The 24,995-nt window shown below is 42.7% G+C and overlaps 3 protein-coding genes across 9 annotated transcripts in view; 2 read left to right on the forward strand and 1 right to left on the reverse strand.

Annotated features, from left to right (window-relative positions):
* Nucleotides 1–5,882, forward strand: part of MIDEAS (mitotic deacetylase associated SANT domain protein) — a 66,892-nt gene extending 61,010 nt beyond the window's left edge. For all 4 annotated transcript variants that reach the window (XM_033850877.2, XM_033850878.1, XM_033850876.2 and 1 more), the window contains exons 11-13: nt 43–252; nt 1,760–1,956; nt 2,350–5,882. In XM_033850877.2, the coding sequence (XP_033706768.1) occupies nt 43–252; nt 1,760–1,956; nt 2,350–2,527 (585 nt within the window). In that variant the 3' untranslated portion in view covers nt 2,528–5,882. The remainder of the gene's footprint in view (nt 1–42; nt 253–1,759; nt 1,957–2,349) is intronic.
* A 132-nt stretch (nt 5,883–6,014) lies between these two features.
* Nucleotides 6,015–9,211, forward strand: PNMA1 (PNMA family member 1). The gene has a single exon (XM_033850879.2). It carries the CDS (start codon nt 7,364–7,366, stop codon nt 8,414–8,416), a length of 1,053 nt encoding a protein of 350 aa, XP_033706770.1. The 5' UTR covers nt 6,015–7,363; the 3' UTR covers nt 8,417–9,211.
* A 1,443-nt stretch (nt 9,212–10,654) lies between these two features.
* DNAL1 (dynein axonemal light chain 1) overlaps nt 10,655–24,995 on the reverse strand; it is a 43,506-nt gene continuing 29,165 nt past the window's right edge. For 3 of the 4 annotated variants that reach the window (XM_004317022.4, XM_033850880.2, XM_033850882.2), the window contains 3 exons: nt 21,967–22,093; nt 20,951–21,091; nt 10,655–18,079 (listed from right to left, as the gene is read on the reverse strand). In XM_004317022.4, the coding sequence (XP_004317070.1) occupies nt 18,039–18,079; nt 20,951–21,091; nt 21,967–22,093 (309 nt within the window). In that variant the 3' untranslated portion in view covers nt 10,655–18,038. Of the gene's footprint in view, nt 18,080–18,779; nt 18,873–20,950; nt 21,092–21,966; nt 22,094–24,995 lie in introns of all 4 variants that reach the window. The other variant, XR_012329358.1, reaches the window with a different exon arrangement.

A 24,995-nucleotide genomic window follows, 5' to 3' on the forward strand; every position in this document is an offset into this window, starting at 1 on the left:
GACTGAGCTGTAGGCTCACTGCCCTGCTCTTGTCCCCCATAGACTTCCCAGAAGTTCCCCAGGGTGCCTCCTCCCAGAAGAGAGTCCCCAAGTGAAGAGAGGCTAGAGCCTAAGAAGGAAGTAAAGGAGGCCAGAAAGGAGGAGGAAGAGATGCCAGAGACCCAGGAGAAGGCGGAGCAGGAAGAGGGGCGAGAGCGAAGCCGGCGGGCAGCGGCTGTCAAAGCCACGCAGACACTACAGGCCAATGAGTCGGTAAGTGTGACCTCCACTGGGGGAGCCCAGGGCCAGGAGGACGGCTGGAGCTGGGCCTAGGGGTGTGGGAGGGAGGGCAGAGCAGGAACATGAAGATGATGATGATCATCATCGTGGCAGGAAAGCACTAGATAGTTTATGCTGTTAACTCATTTTATCCTCATAACTCCATGTAGTAGGTACTGTCATTATTCCCATTTTACAGAGAAGGAAATTGAGGTCCAAGATAAGACAGCTAGTAGGCAGCCTGACTCCAGAATCCGCTGTTAATTTTACACTATACGGCTTCTGTATCTGAGTCACAGAGGAGAAAGGCTTTGTAAAAACCCAGGTGTGTGGGACACTGGGGAAGCATTCCTGACTTACAGTTCAGACAGGGCTCCCCCTAAGAGAGCCATGTCCCTGACAAGAATTCTGAAACTGAGCTGAGACAATGGGAATAACAACAACGGCCCCTCACGCATGTTGTCTAAGAAGTGCTTTCCTGTTCATTATCTCATTCATCCCTCGCGATAACCCCATAAAGTGTTAGCCCCCACCTTGCCGATGGAGGAAGCTGGGTTCAGAGTTGCTAAGTGACTTGCCTGAGGTCCCACCCCAGGTCCTCCTAGTGCAGTGTTCTGTCCACCACATCACAGGCCAAGAAGCAAGACATACCAGCCAGAGCTGTTCCTTGTCAGGAAGAGGTCCCCCAAGAGAGAGAGGGCTGGGTAGGGTCTGCTACGGAGCTACTATGAGAGTCTTTGTTTGTTTAATTTGTGTTGTACACTTAAACTTGCAGGAAAACCCTCACAAACTGTAGACACACAGCTGTTTGCTCCCTTCTGAGCCTTGTCTGTGCTCCTCCAAGAGCTGTGCTCAGTGTACACACGCCACTGAGTTCTGCTGAACTTTTATGAATGCTTTCCTGTGTGGTTTGATCCAGTGCACATGTGTGACTCCTAATGGCCACCTGGGGCTCCCCTAACCCGAGGTCCATGGTTCGCATACCCTGAGCAGCACCTCTCCAGGTCTGCACCAGGCGTCCTGTGCTCTCTGGCACCTGCTTGGCGTTTCCCATGGTGGCTCATGTTGTCAGGAGCTAACTGCCTGCATGTCTGTCCCTTCAGACTGTGAGTTCTCTGATGTCAGGGGCTCCTGTCACCTCTCTACCCCGTGTGTAACCTGGCATGTTACACAGATTTGAAGGTCATTTATGGGATGAAGTCATGAATAGACTAAGTGACTGAAAACGTGAACCCACGTCATTAACAGAGACACCAAGACCCCTGTCAGATACATCAGGAAGTCCTTATAGCAGCTAGGGCTGTCCCACGTAATTACGGTACCAGCAGTTTGTGGAAACAGAGCTGTGGGTGCCTTGTCACTGGAAAGATTCAAGAGGATGCTAGCGGACCATTTGGAATGAGTGTATGATCTTTAAAAGCCCTCTGTTCACTGATACTCCATAATTCGGGATCCTCTCTTCCCCAAATCTCTTAGCTCTCCTTTGTTTGACCCTCTCCAGGCCAATGACATCCTCATCCTCCGAAGCCACGAATCCAATGCCCCTGGATCTGCAGGTGGCCAGGCCTCAGAGAAGCCAAGAGAGGGGCCAGGGAAGTCACGTAGGGCACTTCCTTTTTCGGAGAAGAAGAAAAAACCAGAGCCATTTAATAAGAGCCAGAATCAGGAGAACACTTTTCCGTGTAAAAAATGTGGCAGGTAAGAAGGCAGACCCAGTCTCCACTGGGACCTGGTAGGTTGGCTGCGGTTGGGGGAGGGGCAGACGTCGATTCCTGGGGAGAAGTAGGAGGAGTCACAGCTTTCGCCCTGTCTCCTGATTGGCTCAGAGGGTTTCCCCGGTGACGTCCCTTGGCGGCTTTTAGAAGAGGGATGATGGCACTGAATTGGGAGCCCATCGGTCCCCTTGTTGGAGGGTGGGGCTGGACCACGTGGCGCGGAGCAAGCCAGAAGGGCCGGGGAGCCCCCAGAACAGACACACACACACACACACACACACACGCACGCACGCACGCACGCACGCAGGTGCTCTAGCCTGGAGGTCCCAGGGGTGGAGACAGACCTCTTACTGGAGCCCCTCCTTCCCGGCTACAGGGTGTTTTACAAGGTGAAGAGCCGCAGCGCTCACATGAAGAGCCACGCCGAGCAGGAGAAGAAGGCGGCCGCTCTGAGGCAGAAGGAGAAAGAGGCCGCGGCCGCTGCGGCCACTGCGGCCGCCTCCCCCCACCAGCCGGCCCTGAGGGAGGAGAGCAGCGCAGGCGAGAGGGGCTGACGCCCGGGGCTCCGGGCCCTGCTCCAGCCTGAGACGCTCTGCCAGCACTGGAACCTCCGGAGGGAGAGATCACGTGGACTTGTCTCTGCAAAACGGATACAATTAAATAAACGGCTCTTTTACTTATACAGGGCCCAGGAGCAGTGTTAAGGGCTGCAGGATCCAGTTCTCTTGCATTTGGTCTGTCGGAAGTTTCCCTCCTGCTTTCCTGGGACTGGGAGAGTCCCTGCTCGCTGGGGCTGCCCCTGGGGAGGGGCTCCAGCGCTGCCGCCGCTGCCTCTCACATGGACCTCTGCCGCCAAGCCACGAGGTTGCTTCTCTCTCTCTTTGTTTCCCTTGCTCCCTTAGGTCACCATGGAGAGACAAGCACAAGCGCGCCCCCTTGGCAGCATTAATCCCCCGCCCCAGGGGACCTGTACAGGCCCTGCCCCAAGCCCCGGAAAGAGGGACTCCGTGGGAAGGAGTGTGGTGGCCATCTCCGAGAGGGAGCTCAGCCTGGCATCTGTGCTGTCTCCTCTGCGGCAGTGTCCAGGCCATGCTGCTTCAGTGACTATGTCCTCAGAGAGGCCACGTTCTCTGTGGGAGGGAGGCTGCCAGAACAGGTGCAGGGAGAGAGACCAGGACTGGTACCTATCCCTTTGCTGCTCGCTAGCATCCTGCTGGGGCTGGAAAGTTTTCTCAGATGTCTGGGGAAGGAGCCAATGTTCTTTGCAAGCTCTCAGCCTGCTGGAGGGAAGGAAACTGTGCAGAGGAAGGAAGCTGCAGGGCTGCTACAGGGCTAGGCCTGAGGGAGCTTTTGATAAGCCTTGGCTTTTCCTGCTTCCCACCTTTTTGCCAAATACCTTTGGGCCCTGGAGGCTGCTAAGGGAGCTTAGCCTAGGCCCAGCCTGCTCCTCCTTGGTGCAAGTTTCTTGCCTGCCTCTGTCCTGCCCTTGGCAGCTGCCACCTAACCCCACCCCACCTGGTCTAGTGCTGATATCCACAGCTCAGCCCTCAGTCCTGCATGCTGGAGATTTCTGGATCCTTCCCTGGGAGGGGGAGGTCTCCTAGCCAGATGGGACAGGAGCCTTCATTCCTTGACTTGTGTCATTTGGGAGCTATTTATTTATTCTTAATATTTAATTTTTAACATCCTCTCAGGGACCAGGGGATTCCTCCTTTCCAGAGGCCCAAGTGCATTTATCCCAAAACAAGGCACCTTCTTGGCACCACCCTCCCCCCCACATTTCCAAGACCCTAAAGTCCCTCGTTCTGCCAATAGGAATGATAGTAGCACTGAAAGAGGGTGGAAAGGTGGAAGATGTCACAAAGGCACGCGGAGACTAGCAGGATCAAGGGAGATCAAAGGCAGTTCTTGTTGCTACCTCTTCTTTGGCTGTACTTTCAAGTAGCTTGAGGGAATTGGCTGGAAGCCAGATTCTGGTTTTGTTTCTGGCTTGAAGAAGCCATATTTGGTGTGGAGTCACTGATGTGGAAGGGCTGGAAGATTCTGGAGGCCCCTTCACTTGCCAGTCCCATAGGAGGGCTGAGTTATTTTTCTGATCTTGCTGTTCAACTTTAGTTGTGTAAAAGAAGTTCTAAGTGAATCCACGTTAGGAAGGAGCCAAAAAGTATTCATTCTGCTACTCTTCTGAGATAGCCTAAAGGCGTCATATTGGTAGCTGGGAGTGGGGAGGGAGTTTTGTTTCTAAACTATGCACTATCAGGTGTGTATTAGCATTCATTTATGCATTAATATGGTTATACATGAGCCCAGCTATGGGAATTAAAATTCTCCCCCCTCCTCAACTTCTGATGGCTACCTAGACCTCTAACTTCCCAGCTAGTTTCTTCCATAGGCTTTTACAAGCTCAACGGCCCAAGACTGCAAAAATCTGGTATACCCTCCAAAAACAGGAGGGTAGCAAATTTAGGCTCTCTTCTAAATCACATATGTAATATGAGTGCCTTCACAGCTTTGCCCCAAAGTGCTACTTAAGTTTCCCGAGGTTTTTTCTATTTAAACCGTATTTAGTTTCAGGCTTCTTTTTTGGACATGTGGTAACAGAAACCTCCTTCGTCTACAGTGATTCTCCTCTTCTAAGCTCACGGAGACCAGACCAGGTGAATATAGGTGGAGAAAATCAAGATGGTACCTCTCTGTATTAACCCCACCCAACACCGTATTTTAGAAGGGTTTATGCTCCAGAATGGATTAGTATCGAGAATGCAGTGTAAAAGGTATAATGTTTAGAGGGCAGATGCAATTGTGGCAAGTGACCTGCCAGTAACGTAGGTGCGCCCATAGAAGCTGGCATAGGTATATCCTTTATGGTGCTTTCTCCCTGTGAACCATTAGGCTACTTTGTTTTTTCTTTTTTCTTATATTCAGAGCTCTTTGCTTTAAGAAGTTAAATGACAAACACCTTCAGCTTTATAATGTCCTCCCCACACCATCTCACATATCCATCTCTCAGCCTCCATCTACACTCAGCTAAGGGCATGAAACTAACCTAGTGCCTGTGTTCTAGACCGTTTCTGAGGTCTCTTACCCACCCACGGAGACAGTGCTGAAGCACTGTCCTCCATGCCTTCAGCAGCCCCCCTCACAACTAAGGTACACACCCATCCCTTCTGCTACCCCACTTCCACCCCTGGCACAGAGGTCGTGTGCTGCTTATGTCTAAAGGGATCCCCTATATTTAACTGCCTCAGTGACCTAACCTCTTCTCATGTGCCAGATGTTAAGATGAAGGAGGAGTACAACACATACTCAAGCCTCAGCTATTTAAGTATGTTTTTACTGGGGCTCACTATTCTGGGACGGTATTTATTACCAGACTGGCAAGCCTAACTCCTTAGGTTTATAGGAAGTATGCATATTTTTATAAAACAATTGTATGTCCTCCCCGTATTTTTGCTGTGTTAATATTTGCCTCTCACAGTTTGCAGCTGTTTCACCTTTTCATTCGTCTCTCAGTCGAAGGCCTTGTTGGAGGGGACAGAGCACAGGAATAGCCTTGACAGTCTGTAATTATTGTACAAATATTTTAATAGCATATAAATAAGTATATTCCTTTTATTTTGAAAAATATCAGACACTGCCTTTTGTGTGTTTGCTGCCTGTGGCACCCTTTTTTAAAAAGACTGTTACATATTAAAATAGTGTACATATATATAAATATTACCTCTTTTGCTGTACAGTTGTGATAGACCAGACTGAAGATTTTATTTTTTGTGTGCTTTTTATAAAAAAAAATTAACACACTAAAGAAAATCTTGCTGATGTGATTGTAATGTACCTATGTAACTTATTTACTTTTGAATGTTCTTCTGTATCTTTAAACCTTTTATTAAATAAGGTTTTAAAAATTCAGAGTTGAATGCTGTGTCCTTCTGGGGAGATTTTCACTATCTGGGATTGACGTAAATAGGCCTTGGTTTGCTTGCAAGGGATTACTTGACGTTTTTGAACCGTAAGGATTCTGTTTTATCAGCTCACTGTCAGTGATGCCAGGACAAGGGAAATAACACATGTAGCCTGGCTACAAAGGTTACTAAATAGATCTAGATCTTCTTACAAAATCTTAGACAAGAAAAAGTCTCAACTCAGTGTCTCACACAAACACACGGCACACTTCCAACGTTTTAGTTTCATTTGGATGAAATTCGCGGAGGTTGCGGAGTGCGATCAGATGGTATAGGGTATTTTCTTATACAGCATTGACTTGAACGAGCGACGTGAGTAGACAATCTTCCTTGACGGACGCATATCATCTTAAATCCACTCCGGTATTATATTATCGTCTTTTAAATACAGTGCTTTGTGAGAAAAAAAAAAAATCTGGAAAATGTGAAAAAGGAAACGCGCCGTCAGAGAAATTAATGCCCGGAGCCCCTTGCTGGCACCAAGGCAATCGCTCGCCTCTGCGGGCCGCCGAAGCACTCAGGTCGCCAGTCTTCTGGGCCGCCGTTGCCGTGGCTACGCTCGCGCAGGCTCGGCCGCGGGGGCGGGGCGGGGCGAAAGCCGCTTGCCGGCCGGTCCCGCCTTCCACTGCGGCCGTAACGTCTCGGCTGGCTGCGGGTCTGACCAGCCGGAAGTCGCGCTGCGCCATCCCGCCTCCACGTGCAGCAGCTCGGGCGCGCAGTCGCCGTGGCCTGCCTTCGTCTGCGCCGCTTCTAGCCCTGCTTCCGTATCCTACCCGCGCCTCCGCCGCGTGTGTTCTGGGTGCCCGGTTGTCCTCGCAGCCCAGACGGGCACCTGCGCCAGCGAAGGACCATCTCTCGGGCTGGCCCCTCTGCCGCCGCTGCGACCTCGGGATAGTCTCTTCCTCCGGGGGCGGCACAGTTCTCGTCTGCAGAGAAGCGGCTTCTCGCGCGCCTGAAGGCCCGGCTCCGACCGCGAAAGCCCGCTTGACGCCGGAAGCAGCCGCGAGTGCCTGGCGCCCGGGCTGAGAACAGAAGACTACGCCCCGCGATTACACCCCGGCGGCCTCTACAGCCCGGCGGCTCCCGCCTTCGCCGCCCGCCCTCACTCCTCGCCTCTGAGCTGCGACGCGACACCCTGCCTGCAGGTGGAGGACCCGGCCCGAAGACCCCGACCAGAGACTCAAGATGGCGGTGGCCGCGTAACTGAGCATCCCGCAGGCTTCGCTCCGAGAACGCGGAGGACTGACACTTGGGGGGCAGCGGAAGGACGAGAGCAGGACTCTGGTGTCGTTTGTTAATCGTGGTGGTGTGAAGCTTGACTCCTCGGGCATATTGCGGGGGACTGTCTGCTGTTGTCCTAAGTCCTAGAGCACAGGGAACCACAGTAACCCGTATTTTGTAAAATTGGGGCCCTTGATAGTTGGCAAAATGGCGATGACACTGTTGGAAGACTGGTGTAGGGGGATGGATGTGAACTCCCAGAGAGCCCTGCTGGTCTGGGGGATCCCAGTGAACTGTGATGAGGCTGAAATCGAAGAGACCCTCCAGGCTGCGATGCCCCAGGTGCCCTATCGAGTGCTTGGGAGAATGTTCTGGAGGGAAGAGAATGCCAAAGCAGCCTTGTTAGAGCTCACTGGTGCTGTCGATTACACCGCGATCCCCAGGGAGATGCCCGGTAAAGGAGGGGTGTGGAAAGTGGTCTTTAAGCACCCGACTTCCGATGCTGAATTTCTAGAAAGGTTGCACCTCTTCCTGGCAAGAGAGGGGTGGACCGTGCAAGATGTTGCCCGTGTCCTTGGGTTTCAGAACCCCACTCCGGCCCCAATCCCAGATATGCCAGCAGAGATGCTAAACTATATTTTGCATAATGTTATTCCGCCTCTTGTTGAGTCCATATGGTACAGGAAGCTGACACTCTTCTCCGGGAGGGACATCCTGGGGCCTGGAGAGGAGACATTTGATCCCTGGCTGGAGCACACTAATGAGGTCATAGAGGAGTGGCAGGTGTCAGATGTGGAAAAGAGGCGGCGGTTGATGGAGAGTCTTAGAGGTCCTGCTGCTGATGTCATACGCATCCTCAAGACCAGCAACCCTGCGATTACCACCGCCGAATGCCTGAAGGCGCTTGAGCAAGCGTTTGGGAGCGTGGAGAGCTGTAGGGATGCGCAGGTCAGATTTCTGAACACTTACCAGAACCCGGGAGAAAAGTTATCTGCTTATGTCATTCGTCTGGAGCCTCTGCTGCAGAAGGTGGTGGAGAAGGGGGCCATAGATAAAGAAAACGTGAATCAAGCCCGCCTGGAGCAGGTCATTGCCGGGGCCAACCACAGCGGGGCCCTCCAGAGGCTGTGGCTGACCGCGGTTGCGGAAGGGCCAGCCCCAAACCTCTTCCAGTTGCTGGTGCAGATCCGCGAGGGGGAGGCTGAGGAGGAGGAGGCGGAGGCTGTCCTCCTGCAGTTAGGCCTGAAGGGGCCCCTCTGAGTCCCCATAAAAGGGGCTTTAGTGCAGACCTAGATCACAGCTGCTTTCGTTCGTTGTCTCTGTGCTGTCTTACACGTGTGTCTCCTAGTAGTAAAGACTTAGGCATGTTTTTTGGGGGGGGGGGGGAGTCAGGCCTGCGTATTCATGTGACATTAGTAAAATCGTGCAAACAAGCACCAGAGCTGCTGCGGTACGAGTCATGCTAGCTACGATGCCAGGGAAAGGTCTGGACACGAGTGCTCAGTGCAAGCTGTCATGAGCTTGCATCATCATCAGTTGTGGAAAACGTGAACTCGTGACACTTACCGTCGAGGTAATTAAATGTGATATTGCATGTTCAGATGTTTAGTGCAGGGCCTGGCTAACACAAGAAGTGTTCAGTAAAAATGTGAACTGTTGTTACTACTATCGTGAATAGTTTTTGTGTTTACTGTAAATTGTTCCTGATTTACATTAACGTAAAGAAATGTGAATTAGATATTTAAATTTAGAGTGCAAATTTCTTATTTTTCATCTTTAAACATCTAAATCAGTTTAACTGTAAAGTGTTCCGAGACTACAAAATGGGTTGTTAGAAAAATACTGCACTTGTAGAGCTGTGTAAATCGTTTTCACTGGACAAGATACAGATACAGATTGCAAGGGGAGGTTAATGTGAACCAGTTACAGTATCTGTTCCCCCATTTCAAATCTTTGTCATTGAAGTGTAGTTTACCTTGTTCATGCTGATTCTAAGTGTTCTAAGTTCGAAGTTATCAAATACATGTATATTAATAAAAAATATTTTTAAAATTCTATTGTCTTGTTTTTCTGACATATATAAAAAACTTTCAGTGTACTTAAGCTCTATTATATTTTCTTTTCTTAGGAAGACTTACCCATGTCACTGGAAAAAAAAAAAACCCAAACCTCAGTTGTTTTACTTTAAGCTTTATATCATAGTATGTAACTTTAAATTGCAATACTTTTTTTAAAATTAATTTATTTTTGGCTGCGTTGGGTCTTCGTTGCTGCACGCGGGCTTTCTCTTGTGGCGAGCGGGGGCTACTCTTCGTTGCGGTGCACAGGCTTCTCATTGCGATGGCTTCTCTTGTTGTGGAGCACGGGCTCTAGGCGCGCCGGCTTCAGTAGTTGTGGCTTGCGGGCTCTAGAGTGCGGGCTCAGTAGTTGTGGCACACGGGCTTAGTTGCTCCACGGCATGTGGGATCTTACCAGACCAGGGCTCGAACCCGTGTCCCCTGCATTGGCAGGCGGATTCCTAACCACTGGGCCACCAGGGAAGCCCCAGCAATACTTTTTAATATATTAAATTTTTGCATGTTTTCTACAAGACAAATGTTTGAAGGCAAAATAGACACAAGTAAATGTTAACTTACTATTAGATGTTAGAAAATCCTGAAATGGTTTAGGAGGTTATCTAGTAATGCTTTTGTTCCCCTTTTAAATCTTTTTTCAGCTAAAAATGTTTCACTGCAGGAATAACTCATCATACCTGTATAAAATTAATGCTTCAGTATTGCAGCAGCCATTTATATCAAGAGGATATAAAAAGGGAAATACGGTTTAAAGACATGTTTGGTTGCAGAGATTCAGTGACTGAAGATGTCCATCTTTTGAAATTCTAGTAAATCCAGAAGTGATTAAATGAACATAAGAATTCAGTGGGGTTTTCCCCTAGTAATAAGGCTTTAAATTTATAGCTGGCCTGCATAACAATCACAAGGTAAAAAATTTTATTTATGAAGGCTGATATTGGTATATGTCCTAAGATTTTTCTGTACAATTATTCATGTCCTCACTTATGTCTGTGACTCCCTCTCACACTTCTCAACACATCTCCACATCTTGGACCCCACAACAGACACGCAAATCTTCACTTCCCCCGACAAATGTCCCCGTTGCCCCTCCTCCCCACTCATAACTTCCTCCTCCATTCCCACAGGCATGGCGCTCCATACACACTCTCCATACCTCTCAGTCCTGTCTTCACACACACTCCTACCTTCTCCCCAACACTCCATCATAAACATACTCCCTCCTCCCAACACACACACACACACACACACACACACACACACACACACACACACACACACACACACTACATTTACAACAAAAAGAAATAATAGGTTCTTCACTTCTTTCACCCAGTATGTTATGGGCACACTTTACCTGTACATAGGGATATGCCATCTTTTTATGGCTGCAGAGTTGATTGCATTTTAGAAGGGAAGGTCATCACTTAGGATCCTTTTATTATATATAATAATTGTATATATCTACATATACATACATATATTTAATGTAATACATATATATGGCAGAAAAAAAAAGTCAGAATTCTAGATGTTCACCCTTTGTTCTAGGAAACAATTAACTAAAAATAACGTGCTATTTATGCTCTGAATTAAGGTTTTCTCTTTTTTTAAATTATTTTTATTTTTGGCTGCATTGGGTCTTCGTTGCTGCGCGCTGGCTTTTTCTCTAGTTGCGGCGAGCGGGGGCTACTCTTCGTTGTGGTGCGCAGGCTTCTCATTGCAGCGGCTTCTCTTGTTGCAAAGCATGGGCTCTATGCAAGCAGGCTTCAGTAGCTGTGGCTCGTGGACTCTAGAGCGCAGGCTCAGCAGTTGTGGCACACGGGCTTAGTTGCTCTGTGGCATGTGGGATCTTCCCGGACCAGGGCTCGAACCTGTGTCCTTTGCACTGGCAGGCGGATTCTCAATCACTGTGCCACCAGGGAAGCCTAAGGTTTTCTCTTAATAGGCACAAATTAAAATCTTTCTGCCTTTTAAAGGAGGAGAGCAGCAAGAAACATCCTCACAACCAAAGAATTGTGGAATAAAGAAGTAGAAACTGCACTATATTCCCATTCTGTGACCAAAATTACATTTGACTGATAATAGCACAGAATACATGCTGGGAAAATGTGTAATATTACTGTGATTTATTGCTGGGTTCTTCCTGTTTCTTGTGTATCAAAAAAGGGCTAGCCAATGTCAGGTCATTCCAGACCACAAATCAAGGGCCTATCAGCCAACCTTAACCTTGTACACTTCTGGAAGTCAGGAAAGGACTAGGAATAACCAAGTGCAGTAGTAACTTGCTGTCTCTGGAAGTGCTCCTTCCAGGATCCTAGTCATTTGAAATTGTGCCCAGAGAACTTCTGGGGAAGACTTACAAACTTGAGAGAGGAGGTCATCACTGGTAGTAAACTACTGAAAAAAAAATTTTTGGCATAAAGAAATGAGTCAATCCCCAATTCTCTCTTTCTCTCCCTCTCTCTCTCTCACACACACAAGCTGTGTGGAATATGTTATCCAAACACTGAGTTTCTTCGGAACTGAATATCATTGGAAGTTCACATAGTCGCTGTATATTAGGTAAAACTAATGGACATGTAACCAAAAAAGATACACATTAATTTTTTTATAAAATAACACAATTTATTACTATTTTAAAACATCTCACAAAATAACATTCAGAAACTCAACATTTCTAAATAATTTAACACAGTAAGTTTAGTCATAAAGACATGCTACAAAAATTCCTGCATATAAAAGATTATTACCGACGTATTAATAGATGTTAAAATGTTCTTCAGAATGGAGTTGGTTCTAGAAGCCAAAGATTCTGGAGTGATGCTCGTGATCATGACTGACACCCTGGGAGAAGCTGGCCATATGTATATTCTCTACAGCTACCAACTCACCAGTCTTTTGATGGGATTGATCACTCTAGGCAATAGCACCTCAGAGGCAGGTACCCTGCTGATCAAACAAGCAAAGAACTCCCCACCCTTGTAACATTAGCCACAACTTAATCTAGCCAACATCTAAATTAATTTTTAAAATCTAGATGTAGGAAAGATAACTCACAAAGTTTCTACTCTGAGTAGGAAATTCTTGATATACCCCCAGAGGGATGACTTAATGTAGCAGACATGGAAGACGACACCAAGTAAGGAAGTAGGGAAATCCTGGCTCTGATTATGCTGACACACAACTACTGCTCAGGTGGGCTTAGAATGAGCAAGGATGAGGTTTGATTCTCTAATATCCACATGCAGGCTAGGTATTTACCCATCTTCCCTTTGAGAGTACTTTCCACCAACATCCAGTTCATTTTAAAGTGCAAATCTACTGAAAAATAGCTTACTCTCCCCCACCCCCTGGTTAAATTTGGTAGATCATAATTTGGTTGGCTGGTTCCCTTCTAACCTGCCCAATATGGGAAATTAACTAGAATCCAGTTATGACTTCTCCAAGTGTCAAGTGAAAATTTATCTTAAGTTAGAAAAAGGTAAGACTCAGTCTAGTTTTTCAGTTTTCTTTCTTTGAAGTCAATGGTTGATAAAAAGGCAGGAATAGAGATATAGATGAGGGACTTCTAAAAGTTCAGTGATTTTTAAAAAAAATACCTTTAATTTTTTTATTGCACTTACTTTATAGTTAAAAACACTCATGCTAAAATGAAGATTAAGGAATATGGTCAAGTTAGCTATGTCAGAAGCACCAACTCTGCTACACTGAATCTTGTTTTATATTTAATTATTTACAGGCACGTTAAGCAGCCCAAATAAAGAAAATGTGTGCCAAAGAAATTAATTTCTGGTAAAGGGTAACTTTCAGTTTAGCAGTTATTTCTTCCTCCTTTACCAATACTTAACAATGTAAGGTCTTTGTGAGCAGACAATCAGACTTCAGTTAGAGAGACAATCAGACTACTCATGATTGATGCTTTGACACTTCCCCCCCAATTTTTTAAAGTTAATGATTTAATCCAACCTCTCTAGGCCCTATACTTTTTTCCATTTAGTCCTAAGAAAAATCCAGCTGGAAGATTCTGGGCCACATAGATAACCACCTTCGACTCTACTTACACATCACCAACTCTGAGAATAAGTTAACAGTTAAGATTCATTTCGTACTCCTCTTTATTCCACTTCAGACCACTGGTAAGAGGTATCAGAAGAAGCATCTATTCAAGTCAAAATTTCTTTCTATACAGGAACCACATTTATGTGTCTTATACCACCTCTATTTGTGGAATAGATCCAGTAACCATACCAAGTTACTGGCCAGTTACCATGACCAGATAGTCTTCGGTCCACATGCAGAATCAGTGTCTACACCAGCTACTTTCATATATGATTACCAAATTTTATACAATATTTTTCTGTATTTAAGGACTGCTACAGTCTACAAAATTTGTGCATTATTGGACAATGAATGAATACTTAAAGAATGAACACCTAAGAAGGATGATCCATTTTCTAAAGTACACTTAAAATGTTAAACTTTAGAGACAAAGCAAAATCTATCATAAAGTTGGATTTTGTTGATAGTAGGAGAGAGGTAGGTTAATAATTACTGTCCTAAGATAAGAATGCTAAACAATAAAAGCTGAGGCCCTGCTAAAAAAACAAGTTGAACCTTCCAGTCCTGAGTTTCTAATGTTATGTGAAAATTATTAAAATAAGCATGACAAAGGAAAACACCAGTGACCATTTCCTTCCATCCACGATTATTAAATACATCACCTTCTCTCAAATAACAACTCAGGTAGCATATGACTACAGAGTGAAAATAAATGGACCTTGGAAAAAGGAATGTTGCTACAAAGCACTGGTTCTTAACCGGGGGCGAATATGTTCCCACCCTTCTGCCCCAGAGGATAGATGGCAATGTCTGAAGACACTTCTGATTGTCACAACTTGGGAGAGGGTTCTACTGGTATCTAATGTGTAAAGCCAGAGATGCTGCTAAACATCCTATATTACAAAGGACAGCCCCCCTCCCCACAACATTATCCAGCCTAAAATATTAATAGTGCCAAGGTTGAGAAACTCTGGTTTAAAGGAACAAACGCCTATTTACAGAGAACACAAAAACCTTTCAAGACCTGACTAGTAATACAGCCATAAACTTAATGTTAGGGAAAAGAGGAAAGCTGAATTCCTTGGTAGACGAAAATAAAATTTCCTGTGAAAAATTAAAATACTGTACTGATTCCATCATTATAAGAAGAGAAGAAATCGAATGATCCACTAAAACAGCATAATGCTTTAAACAAGGAGCACAGAGACAATCTCTTCCAAGTAGGTCAAATATCTAATCCGAGAAGCATAAACCAAAAGCATTTAACATCAGCTAAATCTGCAGCAGTAAAGGATGATTTAAGGAATGATTTGAGAGAATATTCTGAACTTCTTCATATACCTTATCTTCCATTTTCTAATAACATGGATTCTGGCTTTAATTCCAAGAAAAGGAGGCACAGAAGTCATTCGATATTTGTTGAGTGGAACTGAATTATGAATTTTGTGTGAAATGGACACAGAAAAGCACCTTACACTTCTGTGAGAACTACCAGTGATGAAAAGACATTAAGAAACAAGGAGAAACAGAGAAAATTAGTTTCTATATTAAGAATTCAGAAAAACCAAACACCAACACTGTAAGTTATTTTATAAATAAATTCAGTATGAAGTCATTCATTCATTCCCTACTATATTCACTTCCAGCATAACTTTTAGAAAATACATCCATACCTAGCAATAGGGCTTTAAGCTTACCTACTAGATGAAGTGCAGAGTACAAGAAAAGAAGATCGTCTTCTTAGTTTAAACATCACCAAGGAAAATTCTCATTGCCTATGGTTCACAAAAGAAATAGTCAAAGGCTTTGAATGTATAAGCCAGTCAGAGTAAAGATTTCTTCCTATCAGACTGTAAGGAAGAGCAAAAGGAAGCTAAAAATAGTATTGGACCTTTATTTAGAATTGATTGTCAAAGCAGTGGTCCCTTTTGATCAGAGTGACTCAGAGAAATCATGTAATTCCTACTTAAATGACAGCTGAAAACTTCAGAAAGCCAGGACTACTTATGCAATCACTTTTTAAAAATGACTCTTCCCTCTTTGACTAGTTTTACGCAAGTAAATGGGGAAATAGGAGCCAATAGTTTCTGGTTGAGGGACTTTAGGCACAATATGGCAGAGGGCCTCTGACATCTTTTTTGCAATCTATCAGTGACTCAGTCACAGCCTACTATGCACTTCATCTGGTTACTGACTACCGTATCTTGCATTTTCCAAAAACAACTTTTTCTTATATGAAAAATTCCAAGCTCTGTATCCAACTGTTGCTTTGCAATTCTGAGGTTAAATCACCTGCTATGCTTCACGGAAGAAGCAATCCTCAAAAATAATGCCGTTTGCCTGGGATTCCATAATGAAACATCTCTTTTCCATCCACAAACATATACATAATTCATTTTAAGAGCTGTTTAACTTAAACTTTTTGAAAAAATATATTTTGAAATACTAAATTTCACTTATTGAAAGGTACCAAATCCAGTCTTTCAAGTTCTGCACCCTTACAACAGTCACTTCTCTCAACATGAGGGTCAACAGACCAAAGTTATTAGGGCAAATTTTAAAAAATATGAATGGCCAACATTTAGGCTAGGAATTCAAATATAACTACTGCTTATATATATTTACTTATCTAACATATTGGGTTGGCCAAAAAGTTCCTTTGGTTTTTAAGTAAAAATAAAAGACACATTTTTCATTTTAATCAAGAACTTTATTGAACAGCGTATTCACCCTTTTGTTCCACTACCTTCTGCCATTTTTCAGGCAACTTCATAATTCCATCTTCCTAAAACTTTTTATCTTTTTGAGCAAAGAACTGTTCCAGGTGCCTTTTACAGTCTTCCAGGGAATTGAAATTTTTTCCATTGAGAGAATTTTGGAAAGACCGAAATAAATGGAAATCTGAAGGTGCAATGTCTGGTGAATACAGTGGATGAATCAGAATTTCCCAGCCAAGCTATAACAGTTTTGCCTGGTCATCAAAGAAACATGCAGTCTTGTGTTATCCTGATGGAGGATTATGTGTTTTCTGTTGACTAATTCTGGACGCTTTTCGACGAGTGCTGCTTTCAGTTGGTCTAACTGGGAGCAGTACTGTTGGAATTAATCGTTTGGTTTTCCAGAAGGAGCTCATAATAGAGGACTCCCTTCCAATCCCACCATATACAGAACATCACCTTCTTTGGATGAAGACTGGCCTTTGGTGTGGTTGGTGGTGGTTCATTTCACTTGCCCCACCATCTCTTCCGTTCCATATTATTGTACAGTATCCACTTTTCATTGCCCGCCACAATTTGTTTTAAAAACGGAACGTTTTTGTTACGTTTAAGTAGAGAATTGCATGCAGAAATACAGTCTAGAAGGTTTTTTTCGCTTAATTTATGTGGAACCCAAACATCAAAGCGATTCACATAACCAAGCTGGAGCAAATGATTTTCAGCTCTTGATTTGGATATTTTGAGTATGTTGGCTATCTCCCACGTGGTATAACGTTGATTGTTCTCAATTAATGTCTTGATTTGATCGCTATCAACTTCAACTGATCTACCTGACTGTGGAGCATCTTCCAGCGAGAAATCTCCAGCACGAAACTTCACAAACCACTTTTGACACGTTCCATCAGTCACAGCACCATCTCCATAGGCTGCAGAAATCTTTTTTTGCTTTTCAGTTGTGTTTTTACCTTTCTTGAAATAATAAAGCATAATATGCCAAAACTGTTGCTTTATTTCTTCCATCTTCAATATTAAAATGGCTACACAAAAATTCACCAATTTTGATAAGTTTTTTTTTTTAATGCATGCTGATATGACAGCTGTCACAATACAATCTAACAAAATTGTTTCAAATGAAGTTAAAGACAGCTAAGTGCTACTAGAGCCATCTTACGGGAAAAAACCGAACAAACCTTTTGGCCAACCCAATATAAGGAACTATAACCAAAAAGTATGCCTAAGATCAGGTCCATATGTGTAATAAGGCCAAAGTATTGGTCAAAGGAGTGATTATAACAGTCATTTTAACCACTGACCTGGATCACAGAATGACTGGCTGACTGTTTGCAGGACTTGAGTGGACATGCAGGTAAACACAACATAAATTCCAGTTGACAATGCACACACTTTTGGAACAACAAATAAGTAAAGATAACATGGGCTATAAGGCCTCCAAGGTACTAATTTTTCCTTTTTTCACCATAGTTTTTCAAACTGGACTTTGGAGTCTTGATTCTAGGACTGCTGCTATATTTCTAAGAGGAGCTCTTCCCAAACCAAAGGCATGACACATTTGTGCTTCTGAGTCATAAAGAGATGGACCTTCAAGAAAGATGGCCTACAAATTCAAAAGTTAAGTGTATATATTTAAATGCCTGGCCTAAAAAAAAAAAACAAACAAAAATGAAAAAACTGAACAAACTGAATAAAGAATCACATTTGTTCCTTTTTTGTTAAAAATGACTGGTCTATAAAGGTTTCAGTAGATGGGGCCACGCAGTACATAACTGGGACTGAAGACAAAAATTGAAAATTTATAGCTTCTAAAAAGAGCACTAGACTATATAAAGTTGGTGTTATCATTTGGGGGGAGAAACACTGAATAGGTTATGAGAAAAAAAGGAATGAAAGATTTGTTTTATCTTAAGAACCATTTGCCCCACACAGAATCTTTAAAATAGACAACTATACAAAACTTATCTATTGTTCTTATGACATTTAAATAAGTTACACAAAGTGGAAAATGTGGTGTTAGTTATCTTCTTCCTCATTCTCTTTAATTACTGGGGTACCTAAAATGAAAAAGAAAATTATTACTGGTCATTCTCAAGAGATTGTTAAATTCTAACTGAAAATATTTTTCTGTTAACCTGAGGAGTTCTGAGATGCTGAGAAGTGTGCCATAATAAAAATAATATCATAAGATAATCTTTTAAATTTCTAATTATCCAAAAAGCCTCTCAGGAGAATTCCCAAATGGATTAATATAAGTAATTACAAATATTCAGGTCCCCAAATACAGAGTTACAAATAAAAATGCCTACAGGTACCAGGCAGAAAAATAAGGCCCTATACACACTAAAAACTTTGTATGTTAAACACAAAGAAATATTCATTTTTCACAATAAAATACGCAATCCCAGTATTGCCAGAATCTGAATTTTTATGTTACTCCCCCAAATACTAAACACTGGGGATAAATTGGAAAAAAATAAAAAGAACCAAGGCACAGAAAATAAAATACATCTGCAGGCTCTCACTGGCCCAAGAGCCAGCCATTTCTGAGCTCTGGCATTTGAAGCATGTCCACAATCTGACCCTAGTCAACTGTTCAGTCTTAACTCTTCAGCCAGTCACCCTCCACTCCAGATGAACTGATCAACTCATTGTCTCCCAAACTCATCTTGCAGACTACTACTTCTGGACTCCTGGCTAACAAAGTTCCTCCATTTTGGAATGCCCCCCGTAACACCCCTTCCATCTAGGCCCTACCCTTAATTAAGAGCCATCTCCAGTGCCTCTTCCTGTGTGATTCTTCTTTATGGCAACGAGCAGAGTCTTACCCCTCTGTACTCCCCACAGCATCTGTTTGTGGGGGGTAGTGAATGTTTTATTGAAATATACATACAAAGTACACAAATTATAAGTGTACAGATTGATAAATGTATACAAAGTGAACACATCTGGTAACCAGCACCCAGATTAGAAAGAGAACATTATCAGAACCCCCAAAACTTCCTCAGGTCCCCTTCCAGTCACTGTCCCCCAACAAAAGGTATATTCTATCCTAATGTCTAACACCATGGATTATTTTGCCTGATTTTGAAACTGATATGAATAGAATGATGTAGCGTGCGCTCTGTGTCTGGCTTCTTTTGCTCAACATTATGTTTATATGATTCATGTATATTGTGTGAAGCTATAGTTCATTCATTCTCATTGCTGTTGAATATTCCATTGTACGAATATGTCATAATTTACTTATCTATTCTATTGTTGTTGGGCATTTGGGTTGTTTCCAATTTATAGCTATTAAAATAGTGGTGCAATGAGTATTGTCATACAGGTCTTTTGGTAAACATCCATGCTCTTTTCTTCTGGGTATACAGCTAGGAGAGAAGTTGCTGGGTCATGTGGGATATGTATGTAGAGCTTCTGTAGATAATGCCAGTTTTCCAAAGTTATACCAAGTTACATTACTATCCAGCAGGGTATGAGAGTTCTAGTTGCTCCATGTTCCACTAACATTTGGTATTGTCTGTCTTTTTCATTTTAGCTCTTTAACACCCCTCAGTTTTTCTTACAAGCAACTGAAAAGGAGCAAAAAGAGGCAAGCTAGCAGCTGTGGCCACCTGTGTTCTGGTCCATCTCACTGGTTTAGGATACACCAGCTGGTTTTTCTAGGGGCTGTTCAGATTGGCCTGAAGTCAATATTTGGTCCAAAAGGCTGTATATAATGTGGCTTGGTCTATTCAGGGTCTATATAAGGGATTCTTTTCCATTCTTAATGGAAGGGTTCACTTCCTGTGCACAATGAGAAAGGAAGACAAATGATTTCAAATGGTTTCTAGAGGTCAAAGTTGAACATAAAAAGGCTGAAGTCCAAGGCTCTAATGTACCCTCTCTTTTGTTCTATTTTATTTTAACTTATGAAATAGTCATTCATATAGATACAATATAAATAAAGAGTAACAAAACCAATTATTGTATACCCATCACCCAATTTAGGAAACAGAACATCACCAGTATCTAAGAAACCTGTTTGCCTCTTCCTGTTTATTCCTGTACCTCCCACAAGAGGCAGTCTAGTGTCTTTGTTATTTTACAGCTAGGTATGTAGCCAGAGGGAAAAAAGGGAACATTCTGCATGATTCCATTTATATAAAACTCTATAAAATACAAACTAATCTATAGGGACAGAAAGCAGATCAGTGACTGCCTTGGGAGGGATGGTGGTGAGCAGCAGGAGGGAGGGATTACAAAGAGGCAAAAGGAAATTTTTTTGGGGTGATATATATGTTCATTATCTTTTCCCCCCAACTTTATTGAGATATGATTGATATATAACATTCTGTAGGTTTAAGGTAAAAATGGCCTGGCTTCCTCATAGGACCACTGGAAGGAGTAAAGACCCAGGGAGGTCTGTGACTCTTTTATTATTTCTGGTTTTCAGATGACAAAAGAACAAAGTTTGGTGAGATGAATTAACCAGCCCGATGACAAAAAAGCTAGAACTGGGACTTGAACCCAGTCAGTCAGGGATCTCTCCTGACATTTTCACCTTTCTTAGGTATTGAGAAACTAAAATTAGGGGGGAGAGGGAGAGAGAACATTACAATTTTGATCCAATTGTGAAAAAGCAACTCCTTACTATTTATGTCTAATTATTTTGCAAAATAATACATTTGGGACTTGAGAATAAACCCAGCTTTCTTATAAGCTTTTGGTTTAGGGATGATCTTATACCAGTCTAAATATTCTAGAAGTCTTTCATCTCACTCTGGCCCAAACTGGGACCACAAAATTTCCTACAGACAGAAGTGGCCTTGGCGACCAGAGATAACCTATCATTTTCTTTAGTTTTGCTCCTTTTCATGATTCCGTGCTACAAATTCAATTCTTACACCCAGAAAACATTTCCAAGCTGGCCCAGAGTCACTCACCATCTAGCTTTTTCAGTTTGGGTACTCTCTTGGTTGCCTCGTCAATCCAGTTCCCTTCAGCAGAATGTTTCTCTTCCAAGGGATTGCCTACAAACACCAGGTCTTCTAGGCATGGTAGTTCTGCCAGCTTCACAAATTCACCTACAAGTACAAAGAATACATTCCATATTAAAATGGCAAGTTTTACTCTTATGATTTTGAAGGGTGAATCCCAGTATCACTAGCCCTCAGTTTGTGACTATTCAGAACAATTCGTTGTTTAAGATTTTGAAGGAAGTAGGGGACATTATACCATATGAAGTCATTCTCTGAAGACATTATGGAAAGGGAGGGAAAGCGAGACGTACCTCTTCTACCTTTATGCTAATCTAAGGATGGGATAAGAAGAGGAAATGAGGTTCAGAATCAACAAATCAATCTCCAGTGACAGGTCTTCTCTATACTGTACTACATCAGTATCAGCTAAACTAAACTGCCTTTGTCTCTACCATTCCCTCATCTCTAAATTCTTAAAGCAACTCATTCAAGCCTCTATTGTAGAACTTATCACACAGTTTTCTAATTATTAACTCATAAACTAATCTTTCCCACTAAGCTGTGAACTCCTTGAGGGCAGGGATAATGTCCTATTCAACTATGTATCTCAACAGCCTGGCATAGTTCATGGCACACAATAGGGCTTTAAAATGCTAAATGGATAATGTACAATAAAAAAGAAAAGCAATATATATGTTAAATAAGTCTTCCACCCAAGAATTATTAAACCGATTCCTTTTGGCCTTTGGACAATAGTTTAATTTTTTTCATGATTAATAGGACCAGGACCTATTCAATTATAATCATTCTAAGTAAATATTTAAATGTAAATTTCAAGTGTTTAGATGAAATATAGGAACTCCTATAGCTATTTCCCTCTGTGCTTAGAAAGAAATGTCCCCATTTCGTATCTTGTTCCCTATAGGGCTATTTTCTATAAACATGAGGTAGAAGGTTAGCAAAGAGCCAGCCTCACTTACCCCAGTCTTTCACCAGGTTATTAGACATGTAAAGAATCTTCAATTTCTTCATTACATGGATCCCTTTCAACTTCTCAATAAAATTGTAGGAGATCCACAGTTCTTCTAACGTGTCCCCTACTGCTTCCTGAAAAAGAAAGCAATTTTATTTACATACTTATTTTTAAGCTTTTCCTTCTGTCCCCTTCCTCATAAACATAAAGACAATGGCCTTCAGAGAGAACTGAGACCAACCTGTCCACTGGCAGGAGAGCTGAAGGCTGTGTGGGAGTTTTTTCTCATTAAGAAAGCCAAGTAGAACATTTTCTTCCTCTCTTCAAACTGATCTGAACTAAGAATACCTACTGAAACCACCAAGAGGGGAAATAAGAGCACTATTTTTTTTTTTTTTGCGCTACGCGGGTCTCTCAATGTTGTGGCCTCTCCCGTTGCAGAGCACAGGCTCCGGACGCGCAGGCTCAGCAGCCATGGCTCACGGGCCCAGCCGCTCCGCGGCATGTGGAATCTTCCCGGACAGGGGCATGAACCCGTGTCCCCTGCAGCGGCAGGCGGACTCTCAACCACTGCGCCACCAGGGAAGCCCTATTTTATCAATTTTATTGAATAATATACTTTTCAAATCACTTCCCTATACATTGTATTATTTGATCCTTATTTAATTAAGATAGGCAAAGCAGGTTGTTTGATTTCTATTCTAGATAAAGGGCTTTTTCTAAGATCACAATGCTTTTTTTGGCTGCACCACGCAGCTTGCAGGATGGGATAGAGCCCAAGCCCACGGCAGTGAAAGCACGCAGTCCTAACCACTGGACCACCAAGGAATTCCCAACAATGTTATTAAATAGTAGACCTATGTCTAAATTTCAGGGTTTTTAAAAAATATTTATTATGAAAACTTTCAAACATAAAAAAGTTGAAAGAATATTATAGTAAATACCCATATATCTACTACCCAGCTTCTACCATTAACATTTTACTATCCTTTTCCTGTCACATATCTGGTCCATCTATCCATCCTGCTATCTATGCATCAATTCACCTTATTTTTTCTGATGTATAAAACTCAACTTAAAACCCATAGTCTGGGCTTCCCTGGTGGCGCAGTGGTTGAGAGTCCGCCTGCCGATGCAGGGGACGCGGGTTCGTGCCCCGGTTCGAGAAGATCCCACATGCCGCGGAGCTGCTGGGCCCGTGAGCCATGGCCGCTGAGCATGCGCGTCCGGAGCCTGTGCTCCGCACCGGCAGAGGCCACAACAGTGAGAGGCCCGCGTACCGCGAAAAAAAAAAAAAAAAAAACCATAGTCTTTTCATTATACTATAATGATTATGTCATACTGACTCTTAAATGCTAGATACAACCAATAGTGGCACAAAAACTTTTCCTTCGTTCATATACAAAAGACAAAATGTAGTGATTATTTGTTCCTTAAAAAACAAAAAAGTGACTAGGCAGAATCAGTTCGATGTTCAATCCCCTCTTAACCCAAAAGGATTTACCTACATCCACATGGTAATGTTAGAATGTAGGACCCAGGTCTATGTCCTGATAACTGTCCCTTTAAAGACTATAAAGAGAATAAACGTACTCTGGATAAAGATCATTAATGCATTTTCCATACAGATGGAACCAAGGGGAAAAGCTGAGAATGGAGTGGTCTGAGTTAGTTCTGTGTGTCATCCCAAGGCCCACAATTCATCTTAGTTTCAACTTTCTAAGTAGGAGAAACAACAATTTCAAAGTAAAAGAAACTTTTAAATCAGTCCATCCTGGCACTGAAAGTGTGAGGCAGCAGAAAAAATAGTGACTAAATAATACTAATTAGAAAGTTTAGGCTCAATTCTGGGTTCTGCCACTTACTTAGTGTCGTTTTACATGTGCAGATGAGGACTCTTGGTCAGTTTTCACATAGCCAATTTGATCAATTCTCCAAACAGCCAATTTGCTGAATTTACTCTTTTACTGATTTACTGAAAAATTGGTTAACTACTTACAAATTATAGCAATTTGTTTTAGATAGGATAGGACAGAAATTACTTTAGACAGGATAACTTCTGAAGATGTCTGTTGTGCTTTGTTCATTCCTTACAAGCATTAATTGAGTTTCGGTTAATTTTCAGCCAATTGGATGCAGCTGTTCTGCCATGACCAAATTTCTGTGCATTTGGGGACTTGACTTGGGAATATAAATTCTCATTGCAGAATGAGAATTTCTTATGTATATTGACTAACAAATGTTGTATAGATTTTGGGTGTCCAGGGCATAGTTTTGTCTTTCAGTACGTTTTCAATCTATTCCACTGTTTTTCCTACTTCCCTAAATATAACAATTCACTAACCAACTCAATTAGATTACTATTTTTATGTGTTTTAATCATTTGAGAAGTGATCAGTGTCTAAAATATGAAACTGACAGTCTACAAAGATGGACTGACAAATCTAACAGCTGGGATAAAACAGCTGCACTAAAATTAATACTAAATAAAATCTTAAAGAAAAGTTTAGAAGGTGTTGAAACCATTCCAAGCAACACAATTTTCTATATATTTGTAAGTAGGTAATAAAGACAAAATTTTGGTGAAGCAATCTGGTGAATGTTAATCAATAAAAACTGGCTAAGTCTGTGTGACTCAATTCAGTGAAATCTGTCATTCAATAAACTAGCCCTTTGGAGAACGGTACATTGAATGAACAGGCATTTAGCAAACTGGTCTGCTTCTGCATGTGAATAAATCACTTCTCTTCTTAGTTTCTAACTCTGTAAAATAAGGAGGCTGGCACAATGAGCTAGCACCTCATACCTATTAGGATGACTACTGTCAAATAAACAGAAAATAACAAGTATTGGCAAGGATATGGAGAAATTGGAACCCTTGTGCACTGTTGGTGTGAGTATAGAATGGTGCAGATGCTATGGAAAACATTTTGGCAGTTCATCCAAAAATTAAATACATATAAACCAGCAATCCCACTACTGGGCATATATCCAAAATAATTGAAAGTAGGGTTTCAAAGAGATATTTGGATACCC

This window comes from Tursiops truncatus, chromosome 2 (assembly GCF_011762595.2).
Source record: "Tursiops truncatus isolate mTurTru1 chromosome 2, mTurTru1.mat.Y, whole genome shotgun sequence".
NCBI classification, from domain to species: domain Eukaryota; kingdom Metazoa; phylum Chordata; class Mammalia; order Artiodactyla; family Delphinidae; genus Tursiops; species Tursiops truncatus.

Bases quoted from the DNA above. Each gene is read 5' to 3' on its own strand.
- PNMA1 (XM_033850879.2), top strand. From the start codon at position 7,364: ATGGCGATGACACTGTTGGAAGACTGGTGTAGGGGGATGGATGTGAAC.